This window comes from Hypanus sabinus, chromosome 19, assembly GCF_030144855.1.
Source record: "Hypanus sabinus isolate sHypSab1 chromosome 19, sHypSab1.hap1, whole genome shotgun sequence".
NCBI classification, from domain to species: Eukaryota; Metazoa; Chordata; class Chondrichthyes; order Myliobatiformes; family Dasyatidae; genus Hypanus; species Hypanus sabinus.
Genome location: NC_082724.1, coordinates 77,662,031 through 77,682,210, shown reverse-complemented (window position 1 = coordinate 77,682,210; position 20,180 = coordinate 77,662,031). Strand labels below are relative to the sequence as shown.

The 20,180-nt window shown below is 44.5% G+C and overlaps 1 protein-coding gene across 2 annotated transcripts in view; it reads left to right on the top strand.

Annotated features, from left to right (window-relative positions):
• slc38a3b (solute carrier family 38 member 3b) overlaps nt 1-20,180 on the top strand; it is a 281,143-nt gene that overhangs the window by 235,553 nt on the left and 25,410 nt on the right. For both annotated transcript variants that reach the window (XM_059944827.1, XM_059944828.1), the window contains 5 exons: nt 1,695-1,777; nt 3,051-3,109; nt 6,936-7,103; nt 8,417-8,496; nt 11,202-11,302. In XM_059944827.1, the coding sequence (XP_059800810.1) occupies nt 1,695-1,777; nt 3,051-3,109; nt 6,936-7,103; nt 8,417-8,496; nt 11,202-11,302 (491 nt within the window). The remainder of the gene's footprint in view (nt 1-1,694; nt 1,778-3,050; nt 3,110-6,935; nt 7,104-8,416; nt 8,497-11,201; nt 11,303-20,180) is intronic.

Here is a 20,180-nt window from a genome sequence, read left to right as displayed (position 1 = left end):
CTGCAAGAAACAAGTACACAACAGTTCCTGATCTTGCGCTCGTTCAGCAGACGAAGACAGACCAGCTTGTCTTCTGGGGATCAAACCGTAAAGAGCAGCACTGACGGGAGGGGCTAGAATCCAACCCAGCACGGATTCCAGTGTGTCTGCCGCACCTCTGTTCTGTCGCACAATGTCTCCAGAACCTTCTCCTGCGACACTGTGGTGGCTGTACTAGGTGATGCCGTGGCATGAGGGCCTGCTTGACAGCTCCCTCACCATCAGTCTCTCCATTAAACCAATGAAACAGACTTGCAGTATTTATATTACCAATGTCCAATAGGGTCTTGCATAAACAAGAAAAATGTTTTGGACGCAGATTTGCAACATTTGTTGGACGTGAAGAGGCCGCAGTGACCAAACATGCCGCCATCCTATTGGAAGTAGCGGGCCTCAGCAGTCCTGTTGCCGGGTCCTGACCCAAAGCATCAACCATCTGTTTGCCTCTACAGATTCTGCCCAACTCCGCTGAGCTCATTCAGAAATCTGTTTTCAGCCCAAACTTGTGTGAAAACTGTAAAGCATCAGTTCTGTTACCAAATGCTCCTCTTGTCCCAGTCACTAGAGTACTTCCTGGAATACAGAATAAACAGTCATTCAAGCCAAATGCTGACTACAGATGACTGTGTCTCCAGACAAGCACTGTAGAAACGTTTTGGAAGTTACTCACCTCTTGGCAAACAAGCCGTGCTTTTTAATTGGAACGTGCCCAGAATAACATTTTATTACCCTGAAAATTAAGCTTGTAGTTTTTGATATATAAGCTCAAACCTCTGCTCCACAACAATAAAATCAGTTTATACGATAGTATTGAATAAGTCATTGATCTTAATTTAATTCTGATTTTTAATAAAAGTGACACTTGGAATGTGCAGCATGCTGTGATATATGGGACAACTTTCTTGAGATTCCAAAGCACTTAACAACCAATAAAGAACTTGGGAAGTGTAGTCACTGTTGTAATGTGGGAAGTAATTTGCATAGAGCAAGCTTCCTCAAACAGCAACCTGTTAATGGACCAGTTAACCATTTTACTGATGTTGGTTGAGGGGGAAATGTTGGCCAAAAGATGCCCTTCCAGCAGCACTGTGGGACAGTTTAGTAAGAACTGCAGTGGTGTCCATTGTACTAACAGAGTACAATGAAGCTTTCAGTCAGATCATGAGATTATTTTGAGGCTCTCAATACCTTTTCTGCCCTGAGAAACACACAAACAACATGGTAAAGTATAGGGGCAAACTTGTTTTAGCCTCGACTGAGCTTCTGGCTGTACACAGGACTCTTGCTGATATTTAAGTCAGGGATCCCAATTGCAAGGATTAATGAGTGAAGCCTGCTCCCTGTTTCTCCAGCCACTGAGAAATGGGAAGAGGGCAGCACAAAAATAGATGGTTTGATGTAGGTTCATGTTGCAAAATGAACTCTCTGAAATGTTTTCCAAGATTTTCTCTGGTGGCTTGCATACTAGTGAAATGTTACTGCACCTACATCTGATTGATCACGTCAATCTTTACATTATCTTTACTGTATACCTTCAGTGTATTCCAGTCCCCACCACCTGGGTTTACTTTAGCCTGCATTTTTATCTGTATATCATAATTTGCAATGTTATTTTCTCTCTGATGTATCCATTTTAATCCTGTTTTCTGTTCCAGTGAATGGTATCTGAATGGAAACTACCTGGTGATCATAGCATCAGCAACAGTGGTGTTGCCCCTGGCCTTAATGAAACAACTCGGTTAGTTCTGGTAACACTGTGAAAATCTGGTTCACATTAGTTAATCCATCAAATTGTGATATTAGAGGAGATAAGAATTGCTTCAATTTTTACTCAGGAGCCAATGAGTAAATGATTTGAGGAACTATGTGGCATTTTTATGGTTCCAGATCACAAAAAAATTTATTTTCTTGTCTACCTAACGTGCCTAAGAGCCCTGTTATCTCTCTTTAACAGAGAAAATAATACCTGGGCTTTTGACTCATTATTTAGCAGTTTATTAGTGAAATATGATTTACTGAAAAATAGTCTCTGCTGGTGTGTTTTTGGGTCAAGCTTCCCTTACGTTTCCTGATACTATGTACCAGTACAGTATATTGAGTAGGTACCCCTTGCAGCAGAGCACCAGAAGGCTTTCACCTCCCCACCCCAACACATACACACAAAACATCCTTTTCAAAATGTTTGCCTGCCTCTTCCATAGTAGTTACATATAATTTGGAATAGAAGTTTCTTGACGCGGGAAGAGTAATTGCATCTCAGTAAACGGTAAGCTCTGTATGTCAAAACACAGTATTTATTTACCTCCTGGATGTTGCCTGATTTGCTGAATTCCTCAAGGTATCCAACATCTGCAGAATCTCTTGTGTCTATCAGACCTGAGGTTGGTGTAACTCAGCAACTTACTGGTTACTGTTCACAAGGAATTCTAAAGTAGTTTTGGGACAGGAATCATGGACACAGGGAAATGGGTCAACATTTACTGGACAATTTGATTCTTGGTTGCACTGTGTACTAACCCAAGTGCAGAGGGCTTTTTCATTATGTTAAATGGGAAGGCAGGCATCTGCAGATCGATAATACATCTTCCATGTTCCCTGGTTTTTATGCACTGTGTTACAAACGTGAGCACTGGGGCTTCCCTCCTTGTGATTTTTCTCAGGGATTGAATGGACGACGCTGAGAGATTTGGGCCAAGTTCCAGAGTTGGCTGTATATAATTGAGATGAGCGGAGAGGCAAGTGCTACTGGGAGGGGTACTTAAATGGCATAATGTGTGGCTGGGTTACCTGAAAAGTTTCCCCAGTGGGCATTGTGGTCGACATGGACTAATTGGGCCAAAGGGCCTGTATCTATGCCGCATTATTCTATGAGTTTAGCCATTATGGCTCCCCTATGTCTTCAGCCAACATTGCTATTCCATGCTTCAACTTCAAGAGAAACATTTCATGATTTAGTTGTATTTTTGGGTTATTCGGCAGAGTAATACTTTCTCTCCATCTTTTAATTGTAGGTTATCTGGGCTACACCAGTGGTTTCTCCCTTGGCTGCATGGTTTTCTTTTTAATTGCGGTAAGTGCTCTAACGCCAGAGGTTTGGTAAGTGGGGATCCGGAGTTGATGGGCTGAAACTTATATTTGGCGTCTATGTCCCATTGTGATTCCGGGAATGAAAAGGTTAACTGTGAGACACATTTGATGTCTCTGGGATTGTACTTTCTGGAATTTTGAAGAATGTAGGGGAGATCTCATTGAAATCTATCAAATATTGAAAGGCCTAGATAGAGTGGATGTGGTGTCTCCTATAGCGGGGAAGTCTAAGGCTAGAAGGCACAGCCTCAGAATAGAGGGGGGTCTATTTAGAACAGAGGTGAGAAGGAATTCCTTTAACCAGGGGGTGGTGAATCTGTGGAATTCATTGCCATGAACGGTTGTGGAGGCCAAGTCATTGAGTGAGTATATTTAAAGGGAATGTTGATAGGTTCCTGGTTAGTAAGGCTGTCAAAGGTTATGGGGAGAAGGCAGGAGAATGGGGTTGAATGGGATAGTATATCAGCCATGATGGAATGACGAAGCAGGCTCAATGGGCTGAGTGGCCTACTTCTCCTCCTATGTCTGATGGTCTTATGAAACTGGGCCCCGCAGACTTAAGTGCAGTCTTGTGCATACAGAGACTGCAGATGAGTGTCTCTACAACATCAAGTTCTAAAAAGGATAGTAATCTCATAAGATCAATTTATCAATCTCAAGTATTGAAGCTCAGCAGAAAGCATCAGGCAAGGAATTAGGTAATGCTGTATTTTATCGTATTTACGGTTCTCTACATCTTTAATTTACACTACTAGTACAAACAGAGTTTCACTGGAGCGGAGAAAGTTTAACTCAATGAAAATGTTCTGGTTATCTTTGAAATCCCTTGAACATGTCGAGCAATCTGTACAAAGATTGAACTTAGAAAAGAAGAAAATCCTGATATTCATGGAAAAAAATTCGGCTAGTTCAGAGATTGAACCTGCACATATTGAAACTTTCTCTTATTTCATGATAAGTGTTCATTGTTTTCATATAAAATTATTTGTTTTGGTAAAAATTGTATTAAATGTGTGGCCAATAGTCATTGGCACTCATCTGGTGCTGAACTGGCTCCATGGCTGTAGACTGGCATTCAGGGACTGCAATTCATGTTCCATAGAGTATTTGTATGTCTTTTTTTTATCATTTGCATGATTTGTTTGCTTTTTTGCACATTGAATGTTTGACTGTCCTTGTAGTGTGGGGTTTTTCATGAATTCTATTGTGTTTTCCTGAAAGAAGATGAATCTCAAAATTGTATATTATTAAGAAGGCAAACGGAATGTTGGCCTTCACTGCTAGAGGGATTGAATTCAAGATCAGGGAGGTTATGCTGCAACTATACAGGGTTCTGGTGAGGCCGCACCCAGAGTACCGTGTGCAGTTCTGGTCTCCATACTTGAGGAAGGATATACTGGCTTTGGAGGCAGTGCAAAGGAGGTTCACCAGGTTGATTCCAGAGATGAAAGCTTGAGTTAACTAGGACTATACTCTCTTGAATTCAGAAAAATAAGAGGGATCTTGCAGGGTGTTTGGAACAGACTGCTGGAAGTAGTGATGGGAGCAGATGCAATAATGGAGTTTAAGAGGCTTTTAAATAGATACTCAGTACTGTACAAAACTCATAGATAGTCTGGGTGCTTGAGACTTTGGCACAGTACTTTAGCAGGGAATGGAAAGATATAGATCACGTGCAAGTGGAAGAGATACAGTTTACTTTCAAAGTTCACAATAAATTTATTAACAGAGTACATACAGATTACTTTGCCATATACAACCCTGAGATTCATTTTCTTGCATGTCTTCTCAGTAAATCCAAGAACACAATGAAAGGTGACACTCAGCAGGTCCCGCAAAGAACCAGTTTATGAAAGAAAGCAAAATATACAAATACAAAGGAGAGAAAACTGTAATATAAATAATCAATAGATATTGAGAAGATGAGATGAAGAGTCCTTGGAAGTGAGCCCATTGGTTGCAGGAACAGTTCAGTGATGGGGCAAATGAAGTTATCCCCACTGATTTAAGAGCCTGATAGTTGAGGGGTAATAACTGTTCCTGAACCTGCTCTGGGTTTGGCATTGGTGCAGGACCTGTCCTGTGCCGAGCTGCCCTGTGTTCTATATTTCAGATAATAGGCACAGTTCATTACTCCTAGGTAAATGACAAAAGAAGTAAAGAGCAGGTTTAAAGATTAGATTAGGTTTATTTGGCACATAAGTATATCGAAACATCAAAACACACTGTGAAATGGCTTAATATAGAATATAGAAATCTGCTGCTCATTACAGGCCCTTCTGCCAACAATATTGTGCTGACCATGGAATCTACTCTAGAAACTGCCTAGAATTACCCTACTGCATAGCCCTCTATTTTTCTAAGCTCCATGTGTAAGAGTTTCTTACCAAACCCTATTGTATCCACCTCCACCACCATCACCATCACCATCACACTCTGTGTGGAAAAATTTATTCCTGACATCCCCTCAGTACCTACTTCCAAATACCTTAAACCTATGCCCCTCGTGTTAGCCATTTCAGCCCTAGGAAAAAGTCTCTGACTACTCACACGATTAATGCCTCTCATCATCTTATTCACCACTATCAGGTCACCTCGCATCCTCCGTCACTCCAAGGAGAAAAGGCCGAGTTCACTCAACCTGTTTTCATAAGACATGCTCTCCAATCCAGGCAACATCCTTGTGAATCTCCTCTGCACCCTTTCTATAGTATCTACATCCTTCCTGCAGTGAGGAAACTAGAACTCAACACAGTACTCTGACCAAGGTCTTATACAGCTGTAACATTACCTCACGGTTATTTGAATCAAAGGCCAAGATATTCCAAAGGGGTGCTTGTGGCTGCCTGCAAGTATTGCCATGCTCTTGGCATGCCCACAGCTTACTGCCCGTAACTGTTCATCTTTGTACTGTGCAAGGAAACCAGAGCAGCTGGAGGAAACCCACACGGTAATGGAGAGAACGTACACACTCCTTACAGACGGTGGTGGAACTGAACCCGGTCGCTAGCACTGTAATTCTGTTATGCCAGCCATCACACTGATGTGTCACCAGGTGGTAGGCATGTGAAGGAGAATACACTGTAGAGATTCAGGGGGATAAGTGACAGGGTAATAAGAGAGATCCGTTTTTCTAGTGGGACATAGCATGGAGTTCATGGGTCTGAAGGCTTCTTTTTGTCATAGGAACCTACCGTATATTCCTCCACCTTATATTTTAATAAATTACCTCACAAGTTTAATTCTTATCAGATTATTTTAAAATAGGAGAATATATTGTGGAAGTGCTGGCCTCACTTCAGAATGGATGTGTTGCAGGCTTGGAGAGTGTAAAGAGGACATTCACTAGAGTGGTTCAGAGCTGGAAAGTTTGATTACAAGGTTAGACTGGAGAAGTTAAGGCTGTTCTTCTTAGTCCAAAAAAGATTGAGAAGAACTTTGATTGGTGGAAGGTATTTACAAGACCATGACTTGTTTACACAGAACAAGTTGAGAGAAAGTGTTTCTTTAAAGGACTGTTCAAGGACCAGTAGATCAGATTTAAAAGGAAATAAGAATCCTTTTTACGCAGAGAATGGTGAGGATTTGGAACACTGGCTGTGGGGCTGGCAAAACCAGAATTAACTGGGAGAAAATCAGATGAGTATTTGGGGGAAAATAACATATAGGGCTACAGGAAAAGAATTGGGAATGGTTCTGAATAGACCAAAGCTAGCATAATTTGATGGGCTGAATAGCTTTCACAATTCTATGAACCTTCCGAGTTGACATACCTAATGATTATTTTCAATCCTTGTCTGGGTTTTCAGGTGATCTACAAGAAGTTTCTGATACCATGTCCTTTTACCAACATCCATGCAAACAGCTCCCTTGTGGCCAGCAATTACTATGAGAATAAAACCTACAATAACAGTGGCGATGTTTACAAGGATACTGAGGAAGAATGCACCCCACGGTTATTTACTTTGAACTCACAGGTAAAGAAACCAGCAGACGGGAATATTCTGCAGAGATAACATACTGCTAGAAGCTGGAGTGTACGCATATTTAAAATTGTGTTTAAGAATGGATTTTGTTATTGCATAGGGTATTTATAGTAGATGGTGTAAAACCTTTTTCTATTGTTTGCAGTTGATGTAGAATACACTCAGTGGCCACTTTCTTAGTTACAAGAGGTATCTAATAAAGTGGCAACTAAGTATATTTCAGTATGTTTGTGGCCTTTTACTGCTGTGGTCCCACCCACCTCACGGTTCAATGTATTGTGCATTCAGAGATGCTCCGCTGCACACCACTGTTGTAACCAGTGATCGTTTGAGTTACTGTCACCTTCCTGTCAGCTTGAACCAGACTGGCCATTCTCCTCTGGCCTCTCTCATTAACAAGGCACTTTCACTCAAAGAACTGCTGCTCACTGGATGTTTTATTGTTTTTTGAACTATTCTCTGTAAACTCTAGAGTTGTGTGTGAAAATCCCAAGAGATCAGCATTCAAACCACTCTTCCCCCCCTCTCCCCGGCACCAGCAATCATTCTGCGGCCAAAGTCATTTATATCACATTTCATCTCTTTTTGATATTTGGTCTGAGATCCAACTGAATCTCTGGACCACGTCTGCGTGCTTTTATGCATTGAGTTGCTGCCACATGATTGGCTGATTAGATATTTGCATTTGTGAGCAGCTGTACAGGTGGAACTAATGACATAGCCGCTGAGTACTGTATTTAGTAATGACAATCAGTGGAATATACAAGGATTAACTAAAATGGAATCTAGATTGAATCTTGTTTTCTCAGGTTTCCTGCTCACATTTTCTTAGTTTATTTTGACACAAAAGGAAATGATGATGTATGCGACCTTGCCTTTTTTAGGTGTCCTCAGTGCTGGGGAGACCAGTGCACATAATGGAGCTGGATCAGTTTACAACTTCCTGCAGCCTTTCCTGCTCCTGTGCAGTGGCCTGTCCATACCAGATCATGATGCTCTCCATGGTATGCCTGTAGACGTTTGCAGGAGTCTTTGGTGATGTCCCAGTCTGATGATGACATAAACAGTGGTCGTTGCCTGGCCTGCTCTGCAGGGCTGGTGGCACACAATGTGTCAAGAAGCTTTTGGGTAGGCTCATGAACATGCAGGAACGGTATGAAATGGGCCATGCGCAGACAGTCAGGTTTACTTAAATTTGACGTTAGAGTCGGGATAGACACTGTGGACTGACGTGTCTGTTCCGAGCCATACTGTTCTATTTATGATGTTCTAAGTGTTCAGTTTTCCATCTCTCTCATTTACAGACTGCATACACCATCCCCATCTTGGCTTTTGCCTTTGTTTGTCATCCAGAAGTTCTTCCCATCTACACAGAGCTGAAAAAGTATGTACGCATATCACTTTTAGTTATGGTTCTTTGATTGGAAGCTGGGCTGCCAGAGGATGATCAGCCTGGAGTTTTGAAGTCATTGTAAAAGCAACTCGATCCCTGTCTTGGTGTTAGGATAATGTATATACTTGGATGAGACTTTGTCTTTCAATGAGGGCTGTGCATTTTTCAAGTATATAAGCTCAAGTACCCAGTTGACAAACAGGTTTTGCGGACAAGGCGGTTTATTTATTGATTGGGATACAGCGCAGAAATGGCCCTACTGGTCCTTTGAGCTGTGCTGCCCCCAACCCTATATTTAACCCCAGTCTAATCAAGGGACAACTTACAATGAGCAGTTAGCCTACTTGGTGTATCCCTGGACTGTGGGAGGATACTAAAGCACCTGGAAAAACCCACACATTCCTCAGGAAAGACATACAAACTCCTTAGAGAAGACACTGGGATTGAACTCCAAACTGCGATATGCTCCAAGCTGTAATAGTGTTGTGTTAAACACCGCACTCTCATGGCTTGGGTGAAGAGTTTCTACAGTCCCTGTTGGGACTTTCATAGTCAACACCTGGACCTACCTCTGTCTAGTTCAGAGACTACTTACAGGATTGGGAAGCAGGGAGGGGCGAGATTTCTGAAAACTGGAGATCAATAGCCAAGAATTAGGGACTAAGATTTTTAATGGATTTTTTTAAAGAAATCTTTGAAAGAAAAATCACAGTAGAGACTGCATCACAGCTCAGACTTTTTGAACTATTTCTCACTAACTAGGAATTGGAAAATTAGTTACCTTTAAAGGTTTCTTCAGAAAATTCATTAAATATACGGTGGATTCTGGTTGATTGGGACATATCTGGACCAGAACGTTTTGGCCCAATTAGGCAAAATTTCATGGAAGTAGTTAAAAAGATATAAAAGAGACAAACTACTATTTAACTGAGTAGCAAATTATGTACAGTATTTAAATAAAATGCAGAACGAATTAGAACACTATCAATACTACAAAACTTCTATTAGTTCATGATAGTTATTGATGGAGGAATTCATCCAGTATACTGTCTGATTAACAGTAAATGAACAACAGTACAGATACCTAATGCAGATAATGGAGTGTCTCCATACAATGGTTTTGACGATTGCATCCTCCAAGTCTTCATTTTCATTGTAACATTCAAAATGATTATCGAAACCTTCAAATTCTTTGTAGTTCCTAACTTGTTGAAGTAGTGTACTCATTTCATTTCACTCCCAGCCATTTCTGCCATCTCCAAGCCTGAATGCTTGAAACCGCAGTGAGCAAAATAGTTCAGAATTGTCTTACTGTTTATTTCTCACCAACTATCAGTGATGAAAACACACACAACTGATGCTATTTAAAAACTATTTGCTGTAAGCATGGTGTAGGGGCTAATGGCTACACAAGTACACGTGATTGACACTAGTTCGATCCTGTTTGACAACAGTTTCTTGTCCCAATTAAGCATCACAGTGTCCCAAATAATTAAAGGGCATCCTGGCTATTTTCTCAATTAGATTTTGTTCTCTAAGCGTTGTCCCAAATAAACAGCTGCCCCAATTAACTGATGCCCCAATTAGCCAGAAATCAGAGTATTTAGAAGACATAATTTTTAAATTAAGTGAGACACCTTGATGTATTTTTTTAAAAATTCACAGCATTACTAAAGCTATTTTGAATTAGCTTTGCTGGTCTAAAATTTTCATTTCACATATTCAGTCTTATGTGATTTGGAGCAGTTTTTGAGCAAGTCAAGCCCAATCCACCTTTAAAAAGGCTGGGTCTCTGAATATCAGTAAGACATATCTATTTAATGAAATCATTTTTGTAATGTCAGTACATTGTATAATTGTTAACTGACGTCATAGAGTTATGAAGTCATTGCAGTACACAACAAAGCTGTTTCACCTTTCAAGTCCATACCAAGCCAGTTGGTGAAACCTTTTCCTTACACTGCCACTGCCTGTATATTTATTTTCTACATGCCAATGCAAATATTTGTTGAAATCATTGATCACCTTTGCTTCAACCATCTTCATATACAGTGAATTCCCCATTACTAATCCTTCCAAATAAATAAAAATTAGGGAGAATATTAATCAAAAGGGTTTCTGCAGATGCTGGAAATCCAAAAACATCAACTGCTTGTTACTCTCTGTAAATGCAGCCTGAGCTGTTAAGTTCCTCCAGCATTTTATGTGTTACTCAGGGAGATTATTTTTATGCAGCATAAAGATGTTTTCTCGAAAATGAAGAACATTTCCCAAACAGAAAAAATCTGTATAATTCCAGCCCAAATTATAAATCTGTATCATTTTATTCTTCATCTAATACTAATACTAATTAGACCCTTTCTGAGTCTAATCCTAAATTTAATCATCTTAATTGGGTACACTATTTAGTCAATCTCCTTTGCTGCAAAAAGAACACCCAACTTCTCTAACCTACCCTGCAGCTGAAATCCCTCAATGCGGCAACCATTGTAGCCAGTCCACACTGCACCCTCTCAGAGACTCTCACTGCCATCTTATTGCGCAGTTTAAATACTGGGAACACGATAGTCGGATGACTTACCTCGTGTCTCTGGCAGATCAGAATTTGTAATCACAAGTGAGCGAATGTGTGGGGTTTTCATTGTTGATAATAATCTTTGGTGCCTTATATCTAAAATATGCAACTTCTATTCCAGCCCGTCCAAGAAGAGAATGCAGCAGGTGGCGAACCTCTCAGTCCTGGTGATGTACCTCATGTATTTCCTCGCAGCCTTATTCGGATACCTGACATTTTATGGTGAGTTCAAAAAGTGTTTTCATCATTGACAGTGATAAAGATAATGAAGACTTTGTTGGCATTCTTCTCATCCTTCTGAGCTAGTTATACGACCCATGGCAACTCTCCTACACTGTGGCATTAGCTTCATGCCTTACTGGCTGTGTCACAGCCTGGTATGGAACAACAATGGCCTTGAACAGAAAAGCCTACAAAACATAGTGGATATGGCCCAGTCTATTATAGGCCAAGCCCTCCTCACATCTAAATGGAACATTGTCACAGGGAAACTGCGTCCGTCATCAGGGACCCCCAGCAGCCAGGCCATGCTCTCTTCTTTCTGCTGACATCAGCAGCCTCAGAACCCACACCACCAGGTTCAGGAACTCTTATTACCCCTCACCCATCAGGCTCTTGAACCGAAGAGGTAACTTCACTTGCCCCCCCATCACTGAAATATTCCCACAACCTGTGGGCTCAATTTCAAAGCTTCTTCATCTCATATTCTTGATATTTATTGCTTATTTATTTATTATTATAATTTCTTTAATTTTGTGTATTCAGTTTGCTGTCTTTTGCACACTGGGTGTGGTCTTTCATTGATTCTATTGTGGTTATTAGATTTATTGAGAATTTCCACAGGAGAATTAATCTCAGGGTTGGAAATGGTGACATATTTATACTTTGATAATACAATTATCTTGAACTTTGAACTGAGTCAAGAATCATTTCATAGCACTCCACCAATTTAGGTTAAATCAGTTGACATAAATGGTTACTGAATTTTCCTTCTTCCAGATGCAGAATCTCTTGCATCTTGCTCCATCCTCTTTCTCAACTTTCTTTAGTTTCTCTAAGTAAGTCATGGATTTGCTATCCTTGCTCTTTTGGAATCATTTTTGAACTCTGTGCATTTTTACATAAATATCTCGGTCAAAACAAAGTAGTGCCCTTGCCAAGTAGTGCTGGTGCCAATACCTTAACAAAGATTCTTGATAGTCTAGTCGGTCTTTTGTTGTAATGTTCCTCGTGCTCCTTAACAATTAACAACTTCTATATGTCCTATACTTGAGTTTACCTGGCTTTGGATTCCTTGTACAGTTTATTCATATCTGTGACTACAAATATTTTACATAAACAGCCTTAGGATAGAGGGACATCCATTTAAAACACAGATGTGGAGAAATTTCTTTCGCCAGAGGGTGGTGAATTTGTTACCACAGGCAGCTGTGGAGGCCAGGTCGTTGGGTGTATTTAAGGGAGACATTGGTAGGCTCTTGATTGGACACAGCATCAAACGTTACATGGAGAAGGCCGGGAAATGAGGTTGAGGAGGGAAGAAAAGGATCAGTCCTGTTTGAATGGCAGAGCATACTCGATGAGCCAAATGGCCAAATACTGCTTCTATACCTTACGGTCTAAACCTCCGGGTTTCAGATTCAGATTCAGTTTATTGTCATTTAGAAACCACAAATGCAATGCAGTTAAAAAATGAGACAACGTTCCTCCAGAATGAGATCACAAAAGCACATGACAGAACAGATCGCACATGAAAAACCACATAATGTTTGTAATCCCCAATCCAGAGTCCGGAGAGGCTGCTGCGTATCGATATCGCGTTACCGTTTTAGCACGTTCCCCGGAAAGGAACTCCAAACCCATCAGACAAAACAAGACTACCCAGACACACCGAGTCAAGAGACCAGCACTACCACCCAACAAACCAAAAACCTACACAAAACCACAGAGTTATAGTTAACATTTAGTTGCAACAGTGCAGGCAATACCATAATTGATAAAAGACTAACTGACAAAAACCACATGATTTAACATATAGTTACAACAGTGCAAAGCAATACCGTAATCTGATAAAGAGCAGACCATGGCACGGTAAAAAAAAGTCTGAAAGTCCCGACAGCCCATCATCTCACGCAGACGGTAGAAGGAAGAAAAACTCTTCCTGCCATCAACCTCCAGTGCCACCAACTTGCCGATACAGCCCCCTGGAAGCACCCGACCACAGCCAACTCTGAGTCCGTCCGAAAACTTTGAGCCTCTAACCAGCCCTCCGACACCGAGCACCGAGCACCATCTCTGCGGAGCGGTTCGACCCCAGCCCCGGCTGCCAAGCAATTAATCAGGCAAAGCCGAGGATTTGGGGCCTTCCTCCCGGAGATTTTCCGATCGCACAGTAGCAGCAAAACAGGCATTTCAAAAGTTTCACCAGATATTGCTCCGTGCTTCACCCATCCGTCTCCATCAAATCAGGATTGTGCATGGCATCCTACTTGACAGATATTCATTCCAAAGTGGCCGCTGTGCGCTGCTGCGTCACGCCACCATCTTTATCAAAATTGTGATCTTGCAATGTTAAACATTCTATCAGCCCAATCTAAGGCTCTGTGGACTAGGTTATATTTCCCTCTCTGGATTTCCTGGTTTGTGTATTTTCCCCACAACCACTTTAGCTCAGTATTGACATCTTATAATGCACCCACTGTCTTACAGAGGAACTGGAATGGTAACCTTTATGTGGGACGTTGAATCAAAACTCCAATTCCATTCTCAGGTGAAGCAGACTGGTGCTGTCACATTACTTCAAAAAAGATCAGGGGCTCTACCTGGTGTCCTCCCCAACATCCAGTCTTCTGCTCATACTACCATAATTACCTGCATACGATGATCCAGCAAACTCCGGACTTTGGAGATTCAAAGTCTCCCTCAGCAAATGGATCCTTGATTTCCTGAGCAAGAGACAACAGTCATTAAGGACCAGCAGCAATACCTCTGGTACTAATATTCTGAACACTACTCTACTTCCTGTACACTCATGGCAGTCTGGTCAGATTCTGTTGTAACTCCATCAACAAGTTTACAGATGAGATCGCTGTAGGGGCCCTATTTGAAATAGTGAAGTACAGGAAGCAGATAGAGAGTTTAGTGACATGGTGTCATGAAAACAACCTTTTTTCTCAATGTCAGGGAGAAACAATGTCATTGACTTCAGGAAGGGGGAGTTGAGCACATGCTCCTGTCTCCTTCAATAGTGTTGAGACTCAGAGCTTTAAAAGCTTTTAATTTCTAGGAGTGAACTTCAACAGTAGCCTGTCCTGGTCCAACCATGTTGATGTTACAGCCAAGAAAGTTTACCAACATCTCTACTTTCTCACGAAGCAAAAAAAAAATCTGTCAAGTCCCATCAACCCTTGGCAATTTTTGTACATTCTAACTACTATGGCAACTGCTCTGCAAGTGTTTCACTCGAAGCAAGCGGCTGAGAGTGGAAGTCTGAAGGCATCGCGGAGAGAAGGTTGTTTTCCTTTAACAGCGCTGGACTGCGCAGTTGTGTGACATAGCGCACCAAGGTTTCAAAGGGAGAGAAAAACTTTCAACAGTCTCTTCACTCAAAGCAAGGGGCTGAGAGTGGAAGTCTGAAGGCACCGAGGAGAGAAGGTCGTTTTTCTTTAACAGCTTGGGGAAAAGAGGCTAGACTGCGCAGGTGCGTGACGTAGCGCACCAAGGTTTAAAAGAAAGACCGCCATATACAGCGGCCATCCTTGGAGTGTACTGAATCGGAGTGGGATGGCTTTGGCTCAATCAGGCTTCAGCAAGAAACAGGCAGAGGCGAGGATAGGTTCCGGTAAGTTTCTGTTTTCTTTTTTTTGTCCAGACTAGAGAATATGCCAGGCAGGATGTGGGAAGTCAGGGAGACCTCCGGTGTCCCTGACAATGATACCTGAAGAAGTGCATCCAGCAGCGGCTCCTAATAAACCGCGTTAGGGAACTGGAGCAGGAGCTGGATGACCTCCGGGTCATTCGGGAGACTGAGCAGTTTATAGATAGTAGCTTCCGGGAGGTAGTTACACCTAAGGAACAGGGCACAGGTAATTGGGTTACCGTCAGGCGAGGGAAGGGGAAAGGGCAGGTAGTGCAGGGTTCTCCTGTGGCCATTCCCCTCCAAAACAAGTATACTGATTTGGATACTGTTGGGGGGGGATGGCTTACCTGGGATAAGCTGTGGCAGCCGGATCTCTGGCACGGAGTCTGGTTCTGCAGTACAGAAGGGAGGGTGGAAGAAGAGGAGAGTGGTAGTGATAGGGAACTCAATAGTTAGAGGTACAGACAGGAGATTCTGTGGTTGTGACAGAGACTCCCAGATGGTTTGTTGCCTCCCAGGTGCCAGGGTCAGGGACGTCTCTGATCTCGTGCACAGCATTCTGAAATGGGAGGGTGAGCAGCCAGATGTCGTGGTACACATTGGTACCAATGACGGAGGTAGAAAGAGTCAGGAGGTCCTGAAGAGTGAGTATGGAGAGCTTGGTAGGAAGTTGAAAAACAGGACCTCAAGGGTGGTAATCTCAGGATTGCTACCTGTGCCACGTGCCAGTGAGGGTAAGAATAGGATGCTCTGGCAGATGAAGACGTGGCTGAGGAACTGGTGTAGGGGGCAGGGTTTCAGATTTCAGGATCATTGGGACCTCTTCTGGGGCAGGTGGGAACTGTACAAGAGAGACAGGTTACACCTGAACTAGAAGGGGACCAATATCCTTGCAGGGAGGTTTGCTGGTTGTGGTGAACTACATATACCTGTCTGGACACGCCCCCTGCTGACAGCTCCTGTAGCTCCTCCCACAGACCCCTGTATAAAGGCGATTGAGGCCCGAGCCCGGCCTCTCAGTGCTGCCCGTGTCAAACAGGCAGCTAGTCCTGTGCCCCTCCACCAGGATGTCCATCATTGACCGTGCAAGCTGGTGTGGGGCGCTTTGGTCGAGGGTTACGGTGGCCAGAATTGAACTGCCGTCTTGGTACCCGGTAAGCACCGACCAGTGGGTCGGGAGCAGGGCGAGGTGGCGCCGACAAAGATGGTCGCCTACATCCGGGCATGCAAGATGGCGGCTCCCACGTCTCACACGGGTAGGGGCGGGGCATGGTGACGCCGACAAAGATGGCCGCCAACATCCAGGCATGCAAGATGGCAGCCCCCACGTCTCACACGCAGCGCTGCTCGACCCCACTCTCAGTTTAGACTTACAGACCTTGGCGAAATGGCCCTTCGTCCCGCAGCTGGAGCAGGTCGCTTCTCGGGCCGGGCAGCGTTTTCGGGGGTGCTTTTCGAGTCAGCAGAAATAACACAGCTTGGGCTTTCACCTGGCCGCCGCCGTGGTCGGGTTCGGGGAGTTCACGAAATCACGACTGGCAGCGGCGTTGGCAAATTCGCTCGTGGGAACCGGCGGCGGCGGGGTCTGCAGTGTCCACGGAACTGGCGGGGAATCACGCGGCTGGACTGCGTCAGCGTTGTGCAGAGCAGCCTCTAGCGTGTCAGCCATCTCAATTGCTGAGCGTAAGGTAAGATCGGCATTTTCCGGTAGCCGCTGACACATGTACACTAACCGAATTCCTGTCACAAAGGCGTCTCATACTAGCAGCTCTGCATGCTGTTCCGCCATGAGCGTTTTGCAGTCACAAGTTCGGACAAGCGTCTCTAGAGCTCGGAGAAACTGGGCGCTCGACTCTGCAGGCCGCTGTTGGCGCGAAGCTAAACGATGTCTTGCGTAGACGGTGTTCACCGGCCGCAGGTATTGTCAATAAAAGCCGATATCTCGCCTTTACGTCTCAGAGTGAGTTATTGATGGTGCATCAATTTTATTGACTGGAAGAAGGAACAAGCAGTGAGTGACCACCATACTACATCCTGGAGACTGAAGGCCGGGCTCAGCCCTTGATCACCTTTATACAGGGGTCTGTGGGAGGAGCCACAGGAGCAGTCAGCAGGGGGCCTGTCCAGACAGGTATATGTAGTTCACCACACCGGTGTTATTGGGGTGGCTTTAAACTAGATGTGCAGGGGGATGGGAACCAGAGTGCCAGAGTAGATAGTGGAATGGAGGTAAAAGTAAATGTGTTGGTAGTTCATGCAAAGTCACAAATAGTAAGGTTGTGTGTGGTGGAGATAATCTTCTGAGGTGTGTCTATTTCAATGGGAGGAGAATTGTGGGAAAGGCAGCAGAGCTGAGGCCTGGATTGACACGTGGAATTATGACATTGTGGCGACCCATTTCCTAGCGTATCCGAACCGACTCACAATTAGATAGCCTACGGGGGTTTGCGAGCACAGAGCTTTGGAGCCTCTGCGCCATGGGGGGCCGGTTGACAGAGGCTTAAAAGTTTTTTCCTTCGACTGCAGTTACCGACTCCGTGTCGTAATTTTAGCGCTGCGTGTAGCACACCGCTACAATTGGTGACCCTGACGGTCCAAACGATTTTTGGACCAGAAATGACCGACGCCGCCTCTGTTCATGCGGTTTCGTTGAAACTGCCGGGTTTCTGGACACAGCGACCGAACCTATGGTTCCAGCTAGCCGAAGCCCAATTCCACGTTCGCCAGATCACCTCAGAAGACACCCGCTACTACTACGTGGTGAGCTCCCTCGACCAGGACACAGCGGCCCAGGTCGCGGAGTTCGTACAGTCGCCCCCGGCAGACGGCAAGTACACGGAATTCAAAGCCCTGCTCCTCAGGACTTTCGGACTCTCTCGGCGCGAGCGGGCTGCCCATTTACTGCACCTGGATGGCTTGGGCGACAGACCTCCATCGGCTTTAATGAATGAGATGTTGTCTCTCGCCGACGAACACACACCCTGCCTCATGTTTGAGCAGGCATTCCTGGAGCAGCTGCCCGAGGACATCCGCCTGCTGCTGTCCAACGAGGATTTCAGTGACCCCCAGAAGGTGGCAGCCCGGGCGGACTTGCTGTGGAACGCCAAAAAGGTGAGCGGGGCGCCCATCGCACGGATCTCCCAGCCCCGCTCCCGGCAGCAAACCAGTCCAGGCCCGGCCGCAGAGCCCGCCAACCCCCGGCCCAATGAACACTGGTGCTTCTACCACCAGCGGTGGGGCGCAGAAGCCCGCCGTTGTCGCCCGCCCTGCGAGTTCCCGGGAAACGCCAGGGCCAGCCGCCGCTGATGGCTACGGCAGCTGGCCATTGGGATAGCCTCCTGTATGTGTGGGATAGAAGGTCGGGACGCCGGTTTTTGGTCGATACTGGGGCTGAGATCAGCGTTTTACCTCCGACGAGTTACGACACCCGCAGCAGGGCACCGGGTCCCCCCCTGAGGGCCGTGAATGGCAGCACCGTAAGGACCTATGGCACCCGTCAGGTGCAGCTACAGTTCGGCTCCAGCCAGTTCATGTGGGACTTCACACTGGCCGCCGTAGCCCAACCGCTTCTGGGTGCGGATTTTTTGCGGGCTCACAGCCTGCTGGTCGACCTGCCCAGGAAGAGACTGGTACACGCCGAGACCTTTCAGACGTTCTCCCTGGGTGCAGCCCAGTTGCCGGCCCCTCACCTCAGCTCCATCACACTGTCCGACAACGACTTCACCAGGGTCCTGGCGGAGTTCCCATCGGTTCTGGCACCGCAGTTCACAGCAGCCATGCCCAGGCACGGCGTACAGCACCACATCCCGACACAGGGACCACCCCTCCATGCCCGTGCTCGGCGGCTTCCCCCGGACAAGCTCCGACTGGCGAAGGAGGAGTTCCAGAGAATGGAGGAATTGGGGATCATCCGGCGGTCCGACTGGATTGACACGTGGAATTATGACATCATAGCCATTACTGAAACTTGTCTACAGGAGGGGCAGGACTGGCAGCTCAATGTTCCAGGGTTCCGATGTTTCAGACATGATAGAGGCAGAGGGATGAAGGGTGGGGGTGGCATTACTAGTCAGGGAAAATATTACAGCAGTGCTTCGACAGGACAGATTAGAGGGCTTGTCTACTGAGGCCATATGGGGGAGCTGAGAAACAGGAAAAGTATGACCACATTAATATGGTTGTATTATAGACCACCCAATAGACAGCGAGAATTGGAGGAGCAAATCTGCAGAGAGATAACAGACAACTGCAGGAGACAGAAAGTTGTGATTGTAGGAGATTTTAATTTTCCATACATTGATTGGGGCTCCCATACTGTTAAAGGTCTAGATGGGTTAGAGTTTGTAAAATGTGTTCAGGAAAGTTTTCTAAATCAATATATAGATGTACCAACTAGGGAGGATGCAATATTAGATCTCCTATTAGGAAATGAGTTAGAGCAGGTGACGGAAGTGTGTGTAGGGGAACACTTTGGTTCCAGTGATCATAACACCATTAGTTTCAACTTAGTCATGGATAAACAGAGATCTGGTCCTCGGGTTGAGGTTCTAAACTGGAAAAAGGGCAAATTTGAAGAAATGAGAAAAGATCTAAAAAGCGTAGATTGGGACAGGTTGTTCTCTCGCAAGGATGTGATTGGTAAGTGGGAGGCCTTCAAAGGAGAAATTTTGAGAGTGCAGAGTTTGTATGTTCCTGTCAGGATTAAAGGCAAAATGAATAAGAATAAGGAACCTTGGTTTTCGAGGGATACTGGAACTCTGATAAAGAAGAAGAGAGAGATGTATGACATGTATAGGCAACAGGGAGGAAATAAGATGCTTGAGGAGTATAAAAAGAGTAAGAAAATACTTAAGAAAGAAATCAGGAGGGCTAAAAGAAGACATGAGGTTGCTTTGGCAGTCAAGGTGAAGGATAATCCAAAGAGCTTCTACAGGTATATTAAGAGCAAAAGGATAGTAAGGGATAAAATTGGTCCTCTTGAAGATCAGAGTGGTCGGCTATGTATGGAACCAAAATAAATGGGAGAGATATTAAATGAGTTTTTTGCATCTGTATTTACTAAGGAAACTGGCATGGAGTCTACGGGAACAAGGCAAACAAGTAGGGAGATCATGGAACTTATACAGATTAAAGAGGAAGAGGTGCTTGCTGTCTTGAGGCAAATCAGAGTAGATAAATCCCCAGGACCTGACAGAGTATTCCCTCGGACCTTGAAGGAGACTAGTGTTGAAATAGCAGGGG